At 35.9% G+C, this 21,476-nt stretch overlaps 1 protein-coding gene across 2 annotated transcripts in view; it reads left to right on the top strand.

Moving 5' to 3' along the window:
• The window catches only part of ETFA (electron transfer flavoprotein subunit alpha), an 81,310-nt gene that overhangs the window by 27,258 nt on the left and 32,576 nt on the right, over positions 1 to 21,476 (top strand). For both annotated transcript variants that reach the window (XM_037502049.1, XM_054699965.1), the window contains exons 8-9: positions 181 to 249; positions 4,469 to 4,551. In XM_037502049.1, coding sequence (XP_037357946.1) covers positions 181 to 249; positions 4,469 to 4,551 — 152 coding nt within the window. The remainder of the gene's footprint in view (positions 1 to 180; positions 250 to 4,468; positions 4,552 to 21,476) is intronic.

Here is a 21,476-nt window from a genome sequence, read left to right as displayed (position 1 = left end):
TAGAACAGAGTTGAATGCTGTGTCACAAGAAAAGTCAGGAAGTCTTTTTAGAGGAGGTGGCATGCTTAATGTGGCAGTCATATAAAAGGAGAATTCATTCAGATATATAAAACTGCAGCATTTTTATAGAATGGTGTTAATATTTGCTTACTTTTTTTTTCAATTTTTTTTTTTCATGAGGTCGGGGTTTGAAGAGCGGAGAGAATTTTAAGTTGTTATATGACTTGGCAGATCAGCTACATGCTGCAGGTAAAGTTCTTTTCTGTATTAGAAAAATGTTTCCTTTCCATTAAAAATATTTTTTTAAAAAAAGTATTTAAAAAAGTATATAAAAAATATATCACACTCAAAGATGCAAATTATTTTGCTTCCTCTGATTTTTGCCCTTTCTCTGAAGTGATTTTTCTCAAGCATCCAAGTAAAGTCCTCTTTTTTTTTTTTTACCATTAAGGTGACATCTTACAAAAATTGCCAAATCTTACAGTTATTTCCATTAAAAAATAAGTTTGAGGGCCTCCCTGGTAGCGCAAGGGGTTAAACACCACACTATGAAGCTATCACAGTCTCTGCAGCACAAGTTTGATCCCTGGCTGGCCAGAGAGCAACCCACATAGTAAAGCAGAGCTTTCCTGTCTTGCCCATCTGCTTCCCTCATCAGTGTCTTTCAGTCAGTCTGCCTGTTCTGCTCCCCACTCTGTCTCTGGTGAATCCTCTCTCACACACACACACCCCCAACCACTGCCCCCCCACATCTGTGGCCTGTACCCTGGCTCTTGTATGCATAAATAAATAAATCTTTAAAAAAAAAAAAGTTTAAATGTCAGCTTCAGTGCCTATTTCAGATTTAGAAATGCTTTTCATTTTCTCTTTATTAATGGTATAATTTAACCTCATTTAAATAGAAGTATATTAGACATTTTAAAATTTTAGTTAACAATTTATAGGAAAGATAAAACTTACTGTTAAAAGTGTATTGAGGAGAATGTATTGATGTCTTTAAAAATCAGAAAATTTAAAATATTTTTGTTTTTATTTATTTAAGATTTATTTATTTATTTATACAAGCACTGGGTACAGTCAGAAGCGCGGGAGGGTGAGAGAATTCACCAGAACAGGCAGACTGACAAAGTACACTGCTCGGGGGAGCAGTGGGCGGCAGGAGAGGTCAATGTGCCATGTGGGACCCTTGCTGGCTGCCGGGGAACTAACCGGTACTGTAGAAGCTGCGGGCAGCTTCACAGCCTCAACTGCTCAACTGCTGCGTCACCGGGGAGGCCCTATTTTTGTTTTTAAATTATTGTATTATTTTAATTGGGGTAACAGTGGTTTCTGACACTATCATTTGGGCGTGTAGATTCCCATCTCTTCAGATATGTTACAACGCCCCTATCACCAAAGCATCTGTAGTCCTCCACCACCGCAGTGTTTGGGTGGTACAGCTCTCATTTGCCATAATCCTCTACCATATTCCACTAGGTCCTTTCCACCCTTGCATCCCTCCTTCCACCATACCCCTTCCGTAGCATTGGTTCTGCAATCAGATTTCTAGCGTTTGTTTTGGCTTAGTTCTGTTTCTTTGTTTCTCTGTATTGCACATAGAGTGAAAAAGTATTTGTTTTTAATTACATCACTAGCATGTAAATATTGTTCTCTTAGCAAAAAAGCTTCAATTCTGTCCTCTCCCTAAGTTTTGTGTATAACTTTCTAGGCTTTTCTTATTGCTTTTATTTTATGTAATATATATATATATCATATAATGTGTAGAAAACAGTGATGGACCAGTCTGAATAAAGGTGTGATATTAACTCCTTTTTTATTCATTCTTTCATTGAACAAATACTTATTGAGTGTTTAGGATAAAAGAAGCAAAAATCTGCTCTTGTTGTGGTTAAATTTCTATTTGCACGAGACTAGACTTTGCATTAGTTTCCTGTGGCTACTTAGATTACTTAAAATACTTAGTGATTTATAGTGACAGAAAATTTTTCATTCACAGTTGTGCGTGCCAGAAGTATGTTGAAATCAAAGTGTTGACTGGACCACACTCCCTTTGGAGTGTTTACAACCATTCTTTTCCTCTTTCAGTTGGTATTCCTGGACTTGTGGCTATATTACTCCAATCTCTGCTTTTATATACCTTTTCCTCTGTGTCTCTTTACTAAATCTTACTCTTCATCTCTTTTATAAGGATATATGTGATGACATTTCAGGCCCGCCTACGTTGTCTAGGATGAGCATTTTCTCACAAGATCCTTAACTTTATTTCATTCCTGCTCCTTTTATAGGTAATGTTCACATATTATGGAGATTAAAAACTGAATATATCTTTGAAGGAGCGATTTTTCTGCCTATCATTGACACTAAATGTAATAGAATAGAAAATTAGAAAAACAAAAATAATGGAGGAGGAATAGTGTTGGAAAGGAAGGGTTGCAGTTTTAAATAAGATGGTCAGAGTAGGCCTTACTGAGAAGAGACATCTGAAGAAAGGTTTGAAGGAGGTGAGGAAGCAAACCATGTGAAGATTTGAGAGAGAGCATTTTAGGCAGAGTAACCAGTAAAGTGCAAAGGGCATGGCTAGAGCAGTCGTATGTTTGGTCTGTATGATGAATAGGTTAGTGTAGCTGGAATGAAAAGTGCAAAGAAGGGAGAGTAGTAAGAGAGGTGATTGGGAGTAATAGGGAGATCAGATTATGTAGGTCTTTGTAAGGAGATTGCTTTTCTTTGGATGAAATGGGGAAATCATTGAAAGGTTTGAGCAGAAGAGTCACATGATCTGACACATACTAAAATGATCACTTTGGTTGGAATTTTGAAAATGGACTGTAGGGATATAAGTGCAGCAACTGTGGCCTCAGTTAGCAAAGTATCTTAGTCCTTCAGGTGAGGGATGCTGGTGGTTTGGACCAGTGAAGTAGCAGTAGGTATAGGGAGAAACAGTCAATTTTGAAATATATATTTGAAGGTAGAGCCATTGGGATTTCCTGATAGATTGAATATGAATTATGAGAAAGTTTTTATCTGACAATGGTAGGATAGAGTTGTCATTAATGGAGCTGGGAAAGACCTCAAGTGGCACAGTTTCCAGGGAGAGATCAAGAGTCCAGTTTTGGCTGTATAATGTTTTGAGATATCTAATAATAGATGTCCTAGTAGGACTGTAAAGGAGGAAGGAACTTCTTTCCGAGAAGGCAATGAGTAGTCCCACTTCCTCGGCCCAATGGTTTGAAGATGGTAGTGGACAGAGTGACTTCTGCTGGAGAGGGTTGCAGGGAAATAGGTAGAATATATCAAGAATTGTGGTTCACTGATATTGGGCTTTGTTGTCCCGAAATGACAGTATAAGATTTCAGGAACTGCACAAGGGTGGGAGATTGGTGCAGATTAGTAAACATGCAGGGCATTAAGGGGATCAGGGTATGGGTTATGAAGGATAATCTTTGAGTTTGGTGCTTGTAGTGACTGACATAAGTAGTATAGATGTAGTACTACAGAAGTAGTTTCTCCCTATACCTACCTCCAAGGTGGGTAGCAGTGGTGACACCGTATTGGGAGGTGGTGAGGAGTATTGTCTATGCTTTCCTCTGTCTTTTCCAGATGGAGATGATCTGAAGCTTATTTTTAATCCGGTGGCTTTATTCTCTTGCTGAATGAGAATAGAAAGCCAGTTAAATTTGTTTTTAGATAGCAGTGCTGGTCAAACCTTTCTTCTTGATGTGGTCACAAGAAGTAATATTATAGTTCCTTTCTTTAGAAGTTGTAAAGTTATTTCATAAAGGATCGTTATATAATGATATCTCAAACAACTTATAAGGTATGTTTTATGAACGCCTGATTGCCTTTTTGCTTTCCAGAAAGCAACCACAAAGGAATTAAGCTAAATTTAAAATATATTAAATCCTGGGCTTCCCCGGTGGTGCAGCGGTTGAGCGCTGGGTTGTGAAGCTGCCTGCGGCCTCTGCGGCGCCGGTTCAATCCCCGGCTGCTCCCCAGCCACCGGAGGAGGGTCCCACATGGTGCGCAGACCTCTCCTGCCGCCCGCTGCTCCCCTCAGCAGTGTACTTCGGTCCTTCTGCCTGCTCTGTTCCCCGCTCTGGCTCTGGTGAATTCTCTCACCCTCCCGCGCTTCTGACTGTACCCAGTGCTTGTATAAACAAACAAATAAATAATAAATAAATAAATAAATAAATAACTAAAACATGCCTCTATTAAAAAAAATATATATATTAAATCCTTAGGTATAAATAAATAGAAGACATTTCTCGAAGTAAAGCTTTATGTATAAAATATAGTACTTAATATTTAGGATTCTTGATCATTGCCAAGGAGATTTTTTTTAAAGATAAGGCCTTTATAAATTAGATCTCAAACTTTGCTTTACCTGTGTCTTTTTTTACAATTATCAGTGAATATTCCAACTAGCTAACTAATAGTTTTTTAAAAATGACAAATATTTTTTTCCCCTTAGTTGGTGCTTCCCGGGCTGCAGTTGATGCTGGCTTTGTTCCCAATGATATGCAAGTTGGACAGACAGGAAAAATTGTAGCACCAGTAAGTATTGCAATATAATATGCCATGTAGAATTCTGTGGGGATTAAGAACTATATATATTTGCTGCACAGTAATGTCAGTGATTTATCTTCTATTCACTGTACCTAAGCAGTGAGCCATTACCATGGTGAATGTGTCCCTCTCACAAGGTCTGTGTATTCCTTGTCTCAGTAAAATGCTTAGCAGTTCTTAAATCCAGCATTGTTTCTCAGAAATTTTAAAAGTGAAATGCTTTGCCAAATTCATTTCACAGCACCAAATATAAAATTGATAAAAGCAGCATTTTATTATTAAATAGATTTTAAGTTCACATTACCATTTGTTTACCAGAACACCTTTATTACAAAACCAGTCTGTAAGAACAGTGACTCTGTATTAACATAGAGTCTTAAAATTGGGAATGATGAATGACAATTGTGATCATATTTTCCTAGTTTATATGTGTATTTTGTCTAGTTGCTTAAAATTCAGAAGCTTCTGATCCATATGAGTAAGAAATACTAGAATATTCTTGTTAAATCTCTCCAAAATTTTAAAAAGGAATAGTTTGCTCTCAAGGTTGAATCACTAACAATAGTGATTTTCATCAGTAAGGTTCTCAGTCAGTTGAGATTTATTGTGTGGAAGAAAATGCATTTTTAGTCTATTTCAAAAAAGATACAAAGTCATAGCCATTAAAAAAGCCATACCTTAGTATCTCCTGTTTATTCAAAATTTTATTCAATGTTTATTCAAAATGTTTATTCAAAATTTCAAAATAGTCAAATTTTTAAGATTTGTCTTTGAAATTTGTTTTGAAGTATATGTTTGAATCTTTTCCCATTTTAAAATTAACATCTTTTGTGGGAGTTCTTTTTATCACCTAATGACAAATTTCTTGTCAGACATGTGTAGTGCCTCCCACGCCCCATGCTTGGGCTTCTCTCTTTACTTTCTTTTGATGTTAATTTTTATAAGATCTAATGTGTTGGTCCTTCCTATTATGGTTATTTTTTTTCTTTTTGCTGTTACCCAGTTTATTTAAAGTAAGATAAGATCTCAAAACTCTAAAACATATACTGTCTTTAAATGAAAGCACAAACCATATGACTCTTAATTGTTTTGACTGAAAGGGAGCACTTCTTGCTTGTGAACTTATATTTATGTAATGGTTATATTTATTAAACCATAAACATGATACAAATAGCATTCTAAAAGTACAACTGAACACTAAACCTCTCATTGACTTAAGTTGGAGATGAATTTTGCTATTTATAAATCCATTCCCCTTTTTGCAGTTTCTTAATTATGGTATGTAAATATATGGGAGGTTTTCTGAAACTCATGAAAATTACTGATAGAACACTGCTTTATTTTATTTTTAATTTTAAAATGAGATAATTATATCATTCTCTAAAATGATAGCTTAATAAATCAATGTGAAACCAGTAAATAACTGAAATTGGTATCTTATTTTTTCTTCCCGCCATGTTGCTTTGTTTTTTTCTTTATTTTAACTTTAATTGAAGTAACATTGGATTGTAATATTATGTAAGTTTCAGATGTGCATTATTGAGAATCAACATTTGCTCATGTTAAAGAATAGCATGACAGGAAATAACCAATAATATCCTTAACTATATTAATAATAAATGTCACACAATCAGCTTTCTTCAACATTACTTAATGAATTTTTTTCATAAGGAATTTGAGTGTGTTAAATCATTTTATCCCCAGAGACTAACTTAGTAACCCTGTGTAAGGTTTGGACATCATCCCCAGATATTATTATAAAGGGCATCCTCGTACATAGCCATAATACAGCCTTTAAAATCAGGGTGTTAAGAGTGATACATTAATACTATCCCATCATCAGATCCCATTCAGATTTTGCCTCTTTTCCCAATAAAGTCTTTTATAGAAGTAAAAGGATCTAGTTTAGAATTACATGTTGTACGTTACTGTTACATGTCTTTCCATCTTAAACATTCAGTCTTCACTTGACTTTCAAGACGGAAACTTTTGAAGATTATAAGACAGTTTTTTTGTGGAATTCATTGTCCCTCATTTTGGGTTTTTCTGCTGTTTCCTCAGTCTTGGGAACCTCACAGAAGTGATACTATATCCTATCAGTTTGTATACAATTTCAGTTTATCTTATTACTAGTGATTTTCTCTTTGATCACTTGATTAAGGTGATTATCTGTCAAACATCTCTACTGCAAAGCTCCTTTTTCATAATAATGTTTATGAGGGGGCACTACAAAATGATGTCAATATTCTGATTCTTAATTTTTCAGTTTATTCATTTATTTGTATCAGTTTATGGTTCCTATTTTATCAGTGGGTAAACATTTGTTACTGATGTATAAATTTGCCTAAGAAAACTCCTTTGAAGTGGCTTTTCTGTGTTTTTGACATGCTTCAATCATTTCTTTCTGAAAGAACAAGATATTTCAGGTTCATTTTTTACTTTTCTTTTACCCCATTCTGGAATAAGTCCGTTTCTCCAAGGAGTCCTGGTTCCTTTTTTGTGAGGAATAGTGTTTAGGAGCCAACATCCAGTCTCAGCTGTATTTATTTGTTGTTGGGATGTTGCCACTTTCAGGACCTCTCAGATAAAATTAGGGCGTATATAGGCAGATACACATAACACACTTACTATGTATACACACACACACACAAATTACTGTGTCTTTCTTTATCAGTCATGAGTTCACATTGATACTGCCAATTCAGTCCAATACCAGTTCACTTGTTCAGTCCGAGATCAATTCTAGTTCTCTCCCTTTCCCTACCCCTACTGTGGGAAACCTGGAATCAGCCCATACCCTGCACAGATCCTCTCCTTGCCGCACTCAGACGTCAACCCACCCCGAGTAGTCCTGTGCAGATAACCTCCAGCCTTGCTTGGACTCTGACTCTGGGTCATTTCTTCCCAAAGTAGTACAGTTTTACATTCCCACCAACTGTGTATTGGGGTTGATCCTTATTTTTGACCGATGTTGGCCTTTTTTGTTATTGATTTGCTTGTCCTTTATTACTGAGTTATAGTACCTTTAAAGAAAATATTCTGCATAGTTTTTGTCAATGTTTTGCAAATATTTTCTCTCAGCATATAGCTTTTTGTTTTCAAATGGTGTCCCAGTTTGCTGAAAGTTTGTAAATGGTTGTTGAACTTTGTCAAACGTTTTTCTACGTGTATGGTTTTTCTCCCTTATTCTGATATTCTGTAATTTTCTTTACTGTTTAAAAATATCTTTGTCTAATTCGGGTACCAACAGTATGTTGACTTTAGAAAACGAGTGGAAAGATGTTCCTTCTAGGTCTGTTTTCTGAGTGAGTTTGTCTATGATTGGATTTTTTCCCCTAAATGTTTCGATTTCAGCAATGAATCCATCTGGACCTAGAGTTTTCTTTGTTGGCCTATTTGACAATTCAATTTCTTTAAAGATTTAGGGCTGTTTGATTTTCTATTTTGAGTCATTTTTGCTAAGTGGTATGTTTCAAGGAATTGGTTCAATTCTTTGAAGTTGCCATATTAAAGGAAGGACAAAGTTGTTTATAATATTGTCCTATTTTCCTTTTATTATCTATAGATCTTGAGTTTTTTTGAGTTTTATTGCCTGTACACTCCTTTTTTCACTTTTGCAGTTAGTAATTTGTATCTTCTCTTCACCAGTTTAGGAGTTAATAAAATTTTTAAAATGCTTTCAGTGATCCAACTTTTAAAAATTACATCTTTACTGAGTTATAATTCAGATACCATAGAATTTACCTAAGTAAATGTTCAATTCATTGACTTTCAGTATATCCATGGTGTTGTACAATCATCACATCCATCAATTTTAGAACATTTTCATCCCCCTTATAAAGAATTCCCATACCTCTTTCATTCCACATTTCCACCAACACGTGGCAACCACTGATCTGCTTTCTGCCTACCTAGATTGTCCTATTCCAGACATTTCATATAAATGGAATGACATAATATGTGGCCTTTTGTGACTCCAGAATGTTTTCAAAGTTCATCCATGTCATACTACTTTTTATTGCTAAATTCCATTATATGCATATATCATATTTTCTCTTTACATCAGTTTGATAGACATTTGGGTTGTTTATATTCTTTGGCTATTATGAGTAATGCTGATATGACCATTTATGGGCACATTTTAGTGTGGACATACATTTTCATTTTTCTTGGATATTTAAAATACCTCTTACTAGATTTGCAGGTTCATATGGCAGCTTCATGTCTAACTTTATGAGCAGCTACCAGATTGTTTTTTCTAAAACAATTTGGAAACACCAACAATGAATCAACTTACAGTTTATTTTTTTCATTGGTTGCCTCTTTTCTATTTTATTGTTTTGTTTTTTTTTTAAAGATTTATTTATTTATTTATACAAGCTCTGGGTACAGTCAGTAGCGCGGGAGGGGGAGAGAATTCACCAGAGCCAGGGTGGGGAGCAGAGCAGGCAGAAGGACCAAAGTACACTGCTAAGGGGAGCAGCGGGCGGCAGGGGAGGTCTGCGCGCCATGTGGGACCCTCCTCCCGTGGCCGGGGAGCAGCCGGGGATTGAACCAGCGCTGCAGAGGCTGCGGGCAGCTTCGCAACCCAGTGCTCAACTGCAGCGCCACCGGGGAGGCCCTCTATTTTATTGTTTTTTGCTCTTAATTTCCTTTCTAATAATTGCTTTGGGTTTATCGTTTTTAAAGTGGAACTTTACTAATTTTGTATTTTTCTTGTTTTCATATATAAATATTGAAAGTATAAATTTACCTCAGGATTGTTTTTGCTGCGTCCCACAAATTTTGATCTGTTGTATTTTTATCATTCATTTAGAGATATTCCAATTTAGAAAATTAGAAATGTTTAGTTTCTATATATTGGTGGTTTTTTTTATAGATAGCTTTCTATTATAGATTTCTCATTTAATTTTGGAGAACATTTAATAATTCTATCTTAAAATTTACTTTTTGGCATTGGGTTCTATGAATGTTAAGTCAACGGGCCAAATCTGGACTGCTGCTTGTTTTTGTATATAAAGTTTCATTGGACTACATTCATGTTCATTCATTTACTTGCCTGTGACTGCTTTTGTTCTGCAACAGAAGAGTTTAAGTAGTTACAACAGAATCTAATCACCCATACGATTGAAAATGTTCATTTTGTGATCATTTATAGATGAAGTTTGTTTTTGCTGGTCTAGATAAGTTGTCTTTATTGAATTTTTTTATTTAGTTATTCTGTGATTTACTGGGAGGTATTAAACTCTCCAGTTGTGTATTTTTCTGCTTTTCATATAGTTCATCAGTTTTTGCTTCATTTACTTCAAGACTCTTATTGGGCACTTAAATATTCTTGATTTTTGTGTCTTCTTCATAAAGTAATCCTTTATTATGTAATATCTCTATCTTTGGCAGAACTTACTGTCTTAAAATTTTCTTCATTTGTTAATAAAGACACTATCTTTGCCTTTCATTGCATCTTTTTTAATATTTAAATTGTATTTCTATAGTTTGCTTTTTATACATTTGGAAAATCTCTGCCTTTTGATTGAAACATTTCACACACTTTAATTGCTTTTAAAAATGTCAAACTTGGGCCTCCCCGGTGGCGCAGCGGTTGAGCGCTGGGTTGCGAGGCTGCCCGCGGCCTCTGTAGCGCCGGTTCGACCCCCGGCTGCTCCCCGGCCACCGGAGGAGGGTCCCACATGGCGCGCAGACCTCTCCTGCCGCCCGCTGCTCCCCTCAGCAGTGTACTTCGGTCCTTCTGCCTGCTCTGCTCCCCGCTCTGGCTCTGGTGAGTTCTCTCACCCTCCCGCGCTTCTGACTGTACCCAGTGCTTGCATAAATAAATAAATAAATAAATAAATCTTTAAAAAAAAAATAAAAATAAAAATGTCAAACTTTCCTTTAAAAATGGGATTATAATGTATCTAGTATTTTTGTGTTTCCTGTTCTCCCGGTTTTTTGAGCTTTTGAGATTGGCTTATAATTTCCATCAAATTTGGAAATTTTCTGGCCAATAACTCTTCACATTGTTTTCTGCTCTAATTACACATGTATTAGGCCTCCTTAAGTTATCCCACAGGTTATCAGTGTTGTGTTTATTATTTTTTCCTGTGTTTTCCCCTAATGTTCTGCTTTATTTAGACACTTTCTGCTGCCATAGCTTCAAGTTCACTAATCTTTTTCCCTGCGATGTCTAATCTGTTAATTCATCAAGTCTTTTTTTTTATTCTCAGCTATTGTGGTTCTCAAATCTCTAGAATTTTGATTTCCATCTTCATGTTTCTGCTTAAATTCTCAGTATTTTTTCTGCTTTCTGGGTTATATTGAATGTAAATAAAATAATTTTTAATATCTCTTCTTTGTCATTTTGGGGTTGATGCCAATTGACTGATTTTCCTTCTTACTATGGCCAATAATTTACTGTTTCTTTGTATGCCTGGTAATTTTTTATTGGATGTGAGACGTTGTGAATACTGTCTTTCTGAATGTGAGATATCTTTGTATTCTGGTAAATATTCTTGAACTTTATTTTGGGATTCAATGGCAGTTACTTGGAAACAGTTTGATCCTCTTGAATTTTGCTTTTAAATTTTGTTGTATGGAAGTAGAGCATCAGTCTTCAGGGCTAACTTCACTTTTACTGTTCTAAGTACTCTGCATAATGTCCTATGAATTATAAGGCTTTCTGCTATAGCTGGTGGGTCTTTGTGAGCTTTGGGTATTGTTCCCTCTGTGCTTTTCTAGTGATTCTTGCCTTAACCTTGGGATAGATTCCTTAATACACAATGCCGATCAGTATTCAGTTAAGGACTTGAGATGAACTCTCCGTGGGTCTTCAGTATTCTCTTGAAGCTCTCTCTGTTCTAGTTTCTTCCTTTTGAACTCCAGCCCTGTTGACCTTCCAGATTCCCAGTTTCATGTTCTATGCTTGGATTCTCGCCTTTGCCCTTTTGCCTACAAACTTAATCCAGTTAGTAAGCTGAGGCCACCACAGGACTTTTATTGTTTGTTTCTTTTCTATATATCTTTCTTCTTGATAGCCAATGTCAGAAAAGCATTTTTTATTAAGTTTTGTGCAGTTTTTAGTTGTTTCAGGCAGAGGGTTACCAGTCCCTGTCACTACAGCTTGGTAAGTGAAATTGTTGATTTCATTTTTTCATTTAGCTATTTGGTATTTTTTGCTATACCTGCTTGCATTTTTTGTTTTTGTTTTTGTGGGTATTAGTGATTCCTGCTGGATTACAGCATACATACATCTTTAATCTTTAACAGCCTACATAGAATAAACATTGTAGTTCTTCATGTAAAACTTAAGAAACTTGGAACCATTTAGTGCTATCTATCTTTGATGTTCATTCTAGTTGTCATCTGCAATTTATCTACATAGGTTATATAACCCATAGCATAATGTTATAATTTTTTATAGTAAGACTATGTATCTTTTTAAAGAAATTAAGATATGAAAAAAATTTAAATACTTTCCTCCATGTATTTACCATTTCTGATTACCTTCATTATATCAGAATATTTGGGTTTCTGTCTTGTATTGTTTCTCTCCAGCCTGAAGAACTGCCTTTATTTTGTGCAGCAGTGATATGATGATAATCACTTACTTTCATTCATTGAGAATAATTTTACTTTAATTTTTTAAAAATGTTTTTCTGGGTGTAGAATTTCAGGTGGATTTCCCCTCCAGCATTTTAAACATACTATTTCATTGTCTTCTGACTTCTGTTGTTTGTTTCTAACAAGAACTCAGCCATTATTTGTATTATTTCTCTATGTAATATTTTTGCTGTTACTTTTAAGATTTTCTTTGGATGCAGTGAGCTTCTTAACTCTGTAAATTCATGCTTTTTATCAGAAGTTTTTTGTTACCTTTCCCCCCCCCTATTTTTATCTCTACTTTTATTTAGTATTCCAGTTACATATACTTTAGATACTGGGAGCTGTTTTCTTTTTTTTTTTCTGTAAGAACCTTATCCTGGCATGTTTATGCCTATTGCCAACAGGTGCGTAAAGTCTGGTTTTAGTAACAGTGTTGAGTTGTCTCAGTTTTGACCCGGGTGGGACAGGTGTTTTGAATATCCCAGCCATAGGTTGCAAGTAGTAACCTCGCTCATGAGAAGACACAGGTAATTCAACCTGGTTCTCCCCATGGGTCAGCCTCCACCTGTTTTATTTTTGGAGCATCAGGCTCAAACCAGCAATCATCACACCACACCCCTATTGTGTCAGCGATACAGTGATAAAGAAAAGAAATGGGAGTCGTGGAGCAGGCTGTAGGATGCCTGCAGGATGCTGCTCAAGAGCAAGAGCTGGCCTTTTTATTGACAGAGAAGGGTGGGTCAAACTGAACACTGAATTTTGGGCTTTAGGGAGGGTGAGTCCACTGATAATACTCCTCTGTCCATCCACAGCTCCAATCTTATTAACAATATGTTCCACTGATCAATCCCTGGGGCGCAGAGCATATCCCAGTCATTCTTGGTATATATACCTGTTGCTCCAGGGCGATCAAGCGTCCTGCTCTTGTCTTACTTGAAAGGAGCCTTGATGCTACACCTACACACCCCTAACTCCTATAATTGTCTAATAGGACACCTTCCATCCTTGAGACCAACTCTGTGACCTGCTTACCCAGCACAGTACTGGGTCTCTAGAGTCAGTGTAGCTGTGTGCCCAAATCAACAACTGTGGGGTAATTCCTCATGGCAGTCATCCCTCTCTCTGTGGATTGTACTGCCTTGGTGTTGCTATCAACATGTTTCAGTTAAAGTTGCTCCTATTGCCCTTGCCCTGTGGCCCCTGATGTGTACTTTAGTCATCCATGTTTCCTTCAAGGGTATTGGCTTTGTTGTGCTGCAGTTTACTTGTATTATGGAGGAGGCAAGCCTGCTTCTTCACTCTGCCACCATCTTGCTAGACTCCTTCATTTTTGCTTATGACATAGCGTTTTACTTTGGCTTAATTAAAGTATATGAAATGCCCAAAAATAGATGACTGGATCAAGAAGATATCTTGTGGTATATATACACAATGGAATATTACTCAGTAATCAAAAAGATAAACTAATGCCATTTGCAGCAACATGGATGGAGCTAGAAGGAATTACACTCAGTGAAATAAATCAGAAGGAAAAAGAAAAATATTGAATGGTTTCACTTACAGGAAGAATATAGGGGAACCAAATAAGATATCAGGGGAAAAAAATAATAACAATACAAAACATAACATAACAAAAACAGACAATTATAAATCTGAGACATCCTGCAGGGGAGCAGGAGGGAGAAGGATCAGAGGGAGGGAGGGAGCAGCACAGGGGACTGAGGTGATGGTGCACGTGTACATTGGGGAAGGAAATTCTATAGGGACTACACCTGGGGTGGGGGGAAGCAAATATCATTTAAAAAATGAACAATGGGGCCTCCCCGGTGGCACAGCGGTTGGGCACTGGGTTGCGAAGCTGCCCGCAGCCTCTGCTGCGCCGGTTCGATCCTGGCTGCTCCCCGGCCACTGGAGGAGGGTCCCACATGGTGCGCAGACCTCTCCTGCCGCCCGCTGCTCCCCTCAGCAGTGTGTACTTCGGTCCTTCTGCCTGCTCTGCTCCCCGCTCTGGCTCTGGTGAATTTGCTCACCCTCCCACGCTTCTGACTGTACCCAGTGCTTGTATAAATAAATAAATAAATAAATAAATAAAAATCTTAAAAAAAATGAACAATGATATAAAAATATATAAAATAAACAAATAAAAATATATGAAAAAAATTAGCATCATATAGTTATATAACTGTAAAAGAAAAGTGCATTTTAATAGCCTTTCAGAAATTGTAGATATTTTTCTCTAACACTACCCCAAAACTTGACAAGTAGTAATTTCTAAAGATTATTTACAGTGTATAATCTGAAACCCTATCAGTGAACTTTTCATATTCAAATTTTAACATTAAAATTCATTGGTAAATAAAAATAATAAAAAAATAAAATTCATTGGTCTGTATTGTACTTTGAGTGCATCTTTCATCATTTTGTAACATCATGAATAGTTTATTTAGAAAATAAAAGGTTAGTTTTGCAGATCTTAAAAAAATCACATTCATTAATATAACCACTCATTTCCTTAGAAGAATCTTAAAAGCTCATATTCATGGATACAGGTTTTTTAGGATTCTAATCGTTGCTTAAAAGCTCAAATTTTGTTGTTGGCAACAAAATATTTTTATTGTTTTTTCAGCATTGATAAACTCACATCTTTTATTTTCAATAAAATATGCGCCATCATCCAACATGCTCTTTGAAGTACAAATGATGATCTTCCTCCTAACAGTCATTGTGCTTTATTTAGTATGCTGCATAAGTACTTCCTGCAGACTTCATGATTTGTCACAAAGAATACTAAAAAGACGTGGACTCAAAGGTCAAGATTAAATAGTGTTAAGACAGCAGCTGTTTTACCCACTGTTGTTTTTGCACAATTAGTGCAAAGTCAATGCCGTTTCTTAAGGAGAAACCATGAGATTCAAAAAAATCATTTAGTACTTTGAAAATTTCCATATGGCTTTTATCTGTTGCCAAGCATTCACCTAAGGGACTTTTTTTCTTCAATGATTATTTGGTGTTGATACTGGGAAAAAAACACACAACTAAACTACAAAACCCAACTATGTTGATTTGTCGTGGTTTTTTTGTTGTTTGTTTTTTTAATATATTTTTTACATCATTTTTCATTTTTGCACAGTGTGTGCATTTTCATCTTGGTTATAGTCCCCATACAATTCCCACCCTGCCTTGTTTTGACACTAATTCCTCCTCTTCCCCTCTCCCCGTAGTGTGTCTCTGGTTTATAGTTGCTTGTTGATTTTGATTTTTACTTTATTATAAGTAGTCTTTTTCCTGGTCTCTTATTTAGATTTTCTAAATTCCTGCTCTGAGTGAGACCATCCGGTATTTTTTTTTTTCTTTCTGGCTTATTTCGCTGAGCATGACATATTAGCTTAGTACTCATATGCATGGTAATTTCTTTACCGTAGTATCACTGTGATGTGGGAGTGCAGTGGTTTCCTTTACTGAGTTGTTATCTAGCAGGCATTGATGAGTACCACCTTTATTAGTCTTTCAGCTCCTGTGCTTCTCTATCCTTCCTTCCTCGAATGAAAAGCTAGAGCAACAGATGTTGACTTTTAAACTTACATCTATGTTTAAAATAAAATATACAATTTTTTCTAAGCTATGAATTTTCAAAATAGTCATTTCCATTGCATTAGAACAGTAAATTGCTAACATTTATAAAGCAAAGAGAAAAATAACTTTCATTATATTTTCATTTATTTATAACTTTACAGTGTTCTTTAGAATAGATTACTCTTTCATAAGTGAGCAAACTCTTGTCAGTTTCATCTTTTTAGCATCTTCAAATGTAGAAGATGTAGCTGTGGGGTGAAAAAGTGGGTATTTTTGTATAAATACCATCAGACTCTAAAATAATAGTTATAGATAAATTTAAAAATTTATAAGGGGCCTCCCTGGTGGTGCAAGGGTTTAAGACGCAGCCTATGAAGCTATTAGCCACTGCAGCACTGAGTTGATCCCTGGCCAGTGAGCTACCCACATGGCGCGGCAGACTTCTCCTGTCTCACCCCCTGCTCCCCTCAGCAGTGTATTTCAGTCAGTCTGCCTGTTCTGTTCCCCACTCTGTCTCTGGTGAATCCTCACACCCTCCCGTGCATCTGGCCTGTACCCCAGCTCTTGTACAAATAAATAAATAAATAAATCTTTAAAAAAAATTTTTAACAGTTTCAGAAAAATTTAAATGTCATACAAGACAACAAAACGTATTTATTGCTTTATAGACACAAGGAAATCTTTGGGATTTCAAATACTGATTTATTAGCTAATAATGAGGCTAAGAATTTGTAAGTTACAACTTATAATACGTATTTATACTTAAAACCTACTACCTTAACATTTTTTAGGAAACAAATATATATGCATACATTCTAGCAGTCATCAGATGATAGTTTCCTCAAAAGCTTCGTGTTGAAAACACCATTATACATTTGTGATAGAATTAGAGAAAAAGGACAAATAAAATCATCTTTCAGTATGTCTGTGGTGAAACTAGTTTTGACCTTGCAGACTACTGAAGTTTCTTGGGCCTTTCAAGGTTTGTAGGCCACATTTTGAAAGTCACTGGTTTCGTATTTTGTGGGGTTATATAATAGACATTGACTAGTACATGTAAAGATTAAAAATTCTGATATTCCTATTAACATATAAACTCCAACTCCAAACTTTTTTGTTGTCATTCCAGCTAGGTTTAGAACCCACCTCACACATGTCTAATGCAGGCTCCACAACTTAAAAGCAGAGTTGTGGTTCTCCCTGGGATTTTTTCCCTTAATCTTCAGTTGATGAGGTGGCCACAAATACTGTCTTTTGTGTGTTTCCTCAACTAATAAGACTGCAGGTTTTTCTGATTGCTTTCTGATTGACTTTTACTCCACTTTTAGGAACTCTGCAAATGTCCCAAGGGAAAAAGTAGAGGTGTTTGATGGGCTAATCTTCTTGTGCCTCCTCCCCTGTGATTTCTGGATTCTTAAATACTGCCTGTGTTGGCTGATCTGCAGTGTATTTAAACAGTTGCTGTCTGTTAACTAGGTTTTGTAGTTTTTCTTTGCAGGAGGGTTAGTCTGATGCAAGTTATCCCCACGGGACCATAAACAGGAATTCCAAGGCCCATATTGAATACATTAACTCATATGTGCTGTGACTAGTGCAGAGTTGGATTATTACCTTCCTAAAAAGTATTTCAATTAATGATCTTTAATGTTTCATTAGTTTTTGGCATCCATATCTACTGTTGGCATGTATTACACTTGTGAACATCCAAAATCTGTCTCTCTGCCACCCCATTTGAATTGCCGGCTATTAAACTATGTCTCTCTTATCTGGTGATAATGCAGTGTTTCTTTGTATTTAAAACTAAACACAATTTTTCATTAAATTTGGTTGTGTTCTCTACTATTGAAGCCTCTTGAAACTTTCACAGCTTGATTTTTTTATATTCACATTCCTTTCAACTCTATGGTATTTGAAGATCTTGTTTTACTTTGTTGCCATGTTTTGTAATACTATGGAAAGCATGACCACAATTCTCTCTGATGATAAATAGTAAGAATTCCCTACTTCTCCAATTTTGTTATCCTCATCACATATTTCACTTGTTATCAGTTACTTGAGAAAACATCTAATACTCCAAAGTTGCTGTGAATTTAGTTGTACTTTTAAATACATTTTTATTTGATCATTCTGAGTGTTTACAGGTAGATTACTGGAGGATTACTGGATACACACATACACACACACAACATGACAGTTCCTGGTATATTTATAGATTGATTTATGTTTCTTGCAAGAATTCAGACCTGCTGATGAGATACCACTAATCATCAGCTTAATCATCAGCTTAACCTGTTGAAGCAAAGGCTTCTGGCCCTTCTTACTTTTTAGTTTTTATTTGGAAATAATTTCAAACTTACAAAGAGTTGAAAATCAAAATAGTGCAGCCTGAATTTGAAACATATATACATAACTTTTCTCTAAACTATTTTGATAGTCACTTCACAACTCCTAAATACTTCAGTTTCAATAGTTTTCTATACTATCCTAAAAATAGAAATATTCTTTCATATAACCAAAGTACTGTTATATTCCATATTTGGGTTTTGTCAGTCTATATTCTAATTCCAACTTTCAATATTTTAATGGAATAGTCTAGTTTATACATAGTGTTCTCCCTTCTTAGATTAGGGTCCTATTGTCCCTTCCCAGTTTAGGTTCATACATTACACTCGCTGGCATATCTCTTTTTTGCTTTAGTTTCATTGTTGTAACGAGAGGTGATTCTCAGTTTTTACTTAGCTTTAGTCTTAGGTAAACCCCTGCACTTGGGTTTCAGAGCTGAGACTTTCTGGTGTTCCTGCCCCTAATCACTACCTCCCTGCCTCAGCAGCCAACTCCTTTGCCTTATATATTGGGGGAGAGGGTGGGGTCTGCACTTTGTAGAAGTTTGAATGGTCTTGAGGACATTCATTTGGGAGGATAAGTGAAGATGGAGAGATATGTTGAAAGTAGGAGAGAGATTTTAAAGAAGAAAAATTCTGTGTGGTCCTGTCCATTTGCTAGATGTGGACTTCAAATTTAACACTAGATTTTCTAAAGTTAGTTCTATTGTGAAGCAAGATCACTGTCCAGATTTAGTGTTCTTAACATAAAAACAAACTAATTGCACCTGGGAAGCATAATTTGGCCTGGTATCAAGATGAGAGAGTTATGTATATCCCTTGAGCCCTTATAAAGAGGACACTGTTGATTGACATTCTCAACAACTTTATTATAAATGGTGATTTCATAGGGCTATTTTTTTATAATGTCTCAATGTTAGCCCTTTGCCTAGTATTTCACTGCATTTCCATAAGCAGTCATTTGGTTTTAGGCCTGCTGGTCTGTTTTTTTCTTGGGTATAATTTCAGATTAATGAGAACCTTTCATTAAATGAAATCTTACCAGGGAGCCCCACGTATAAAGAAAAAGTGGAGTTGAAGTGGGGTGCCACTCCCTCAGCTTTTTCCCTTTCTTAGCTTTCTGAGTGAGTCCCTATGGCTCCTCTGCAGGATGATGAGGCCCCTGAAATATTTGAAACCACTTGCCTAGAAGAAATTGGTGAATTGCATAACCTTAAACCGTTCTCCACAAATAAATTTTCTGGAACTGAATTTTGATTTTTGATTTTGCTCTGTTGGTATATCTAGTTTGTTATTTTAAACTGTATCGCATTTTAAAATCCCTTCTTTAGTATCATTTAACTGACTCTGTCTCAGACACTGATCTTTCCTTCTGTTTCACAGGTCCCCTCATTGCCCTCTTTACAAAGCAGTACAAAACAAAAACCCAAGTATATTCACCAAAGAAATAGGTGATTCTTTTCTTATTTAATATTTCTACCCGACCTGTGGATTCTGTAATTTCCTTCCTCCTTTGGGACAGTATTCCATTAGTTATCTCCCTGTCCCCATGTCCCCTTTTTCTGGGTCTAGAGCCTCTCCCTCTCTGCTTGTTCCTTTTCTATAACCTTAAAAAGAAAATCCTTCATTTTCCCAACAGCCTCCCCTTTCCCACTATCTACCACTCCTGTCATCTCTTGCTAGGCTCAGCTTGAACAAGTACCTTATGTTTACTAAATTCACATTGCTTCCCATTCTTTTTATTTTATATATGTGTGTGTGTGTGTGTGTGTGTGTGTGTGTGTATACACATTTTCTGTGAAAATAATACATTAAACACCTTTGTCTTTACCACCAAATTTAAGAAACAATATTGGAATACATTTGAAAGCTTCTGTGTGTTCTTTCTTGAATGCATATTCCTTTCTTCCCTTAAAGAGTAGCTATTACTAATTTGATGATTATTCAATACATTTTGGTTTTACTTTTGCTATACTTTTCATTTTCACTGTGTATCTACAGCTTCCTAAATAGTACATAGCTGAACTTTCCAACTTGAGTACTATGAATGGTTTACAAATGTTCTGAGATGTTAAGTCTTTCAGCCTTTGTAACAGTACATGAGTAGCCTTGTTCATTTAGCCCAATGTAGCACATACATACTACCATTTTCTGTGTGCTGATATAAAAACATTAGGAAGCACTGATGGATAAAGCAGTTTGGTGCTAGCAAATGTAATAAATATATACAAATGTATATATATACATATACACACTAAATCAATAAATAAATGTATTTGGCAGCATGTATACTAAAATATTATTTTGTATATTTTTTAAAGCTTTCTGTCATTAGTGACCTACTATATATATTATTTGCCCTTACTTTAGTCAGTTTTATGTTGTGAGACTCATCCATACTAATGGACGTAGGTAACATTTTTTCACTTGTGTTTCTTTGATGTGTAGTAGTCTATTATATAAATATATCACACTTCACCCATTTTCCTATTAATGGAGGTTAATAGTTACCAGATGAAGAAGCAAAGAAGCAGTTTTGAGAGTATTTATCAAGACAAGAAATTTTGTCCACTTTTGAAAATTCACTAATGTTGAAAAGTCTGCTGCAAACAAACTTTATAGAGTTATTTGTATACAGCTGGGACCGAATTTATGGACTGCTTTTCTGACTTGCTAAAAAGCTAAAGATTGACAACTCCTTTCATACTGCATTATCTAACTTGGCTTTTAAGTCAAAGAGAACTGTGTTCACAAATTGATGCTCAATTCCTTTGGGGTTGGTATAGAAGCATTAAATTGTACTAAAATATTCATATGTGAGTGCATTTAGCTGAAAGCAATTGATGTTCTATTCCCAAGAGAACAAAAAGAAATGCTGCATGGACCTATAGTCCAGAAAACACCCTAAGCATGCTTCTTAACAGTAATTACATGGATGATCAAAGCCCTTACAATGAAGCTTAAAATGACAAAGGAGAAGTTCTAGAATTTATAAACTGTGTTTTGGATGTATAAAATTGTTTGGTTGTCCAATTTAGTTCTGATTGTATCTTTGAGTTCTAATTATACTTTCGATTTCTTTTCCTTTTTTTTTTTTAAGATTTATTTATTTATTTATACTTTATTTATACAAGCACTGGGTACAGTCAGAAGCGCGGGAGGGTGAGAGAATTCACCAGAGTCAGAGCAGGCAGACTGATGAAGTTCACTGCTGAGGGGAGCAGCAGGCGCCAGGAGAGGTCTGCGCGCCATGTGGGACCCTCACCCGGTGGCCGGGGATCGAACCAGCACTGCAGAGGCTGCAGGCAGCTTCGCAAGCCAGCGCTCAACCGCTGCGCCACCGGGGAGGCCCTCGATTTATTTTCTCAGCTAATTTTTATTAAACTGATTCTTTAAACTTTT

The sequence above is a fragment of the Talpa occidentalis genome, unplaced genomic scaffold (genome assembly GCF_014898055.3).
Source record: "Talpa occidentalis isolate TD23 unplaced genomic scaffold, MPIMG_talOcc4v2.1 talOcc4.11, whole genome shotgun sequence".
Taxonomy (NCBI): Eukaryota; Metazoa; Chordata; class Mammalia; order Eulipotyphla; family Talpidae; genus Talpa; species Talpa occidentalis.
The sequence above is the reverse complement of the archived record's forward strand: the minus strand, read 5'-3'. Positions and strand labels throughout refer to the sequence as shown.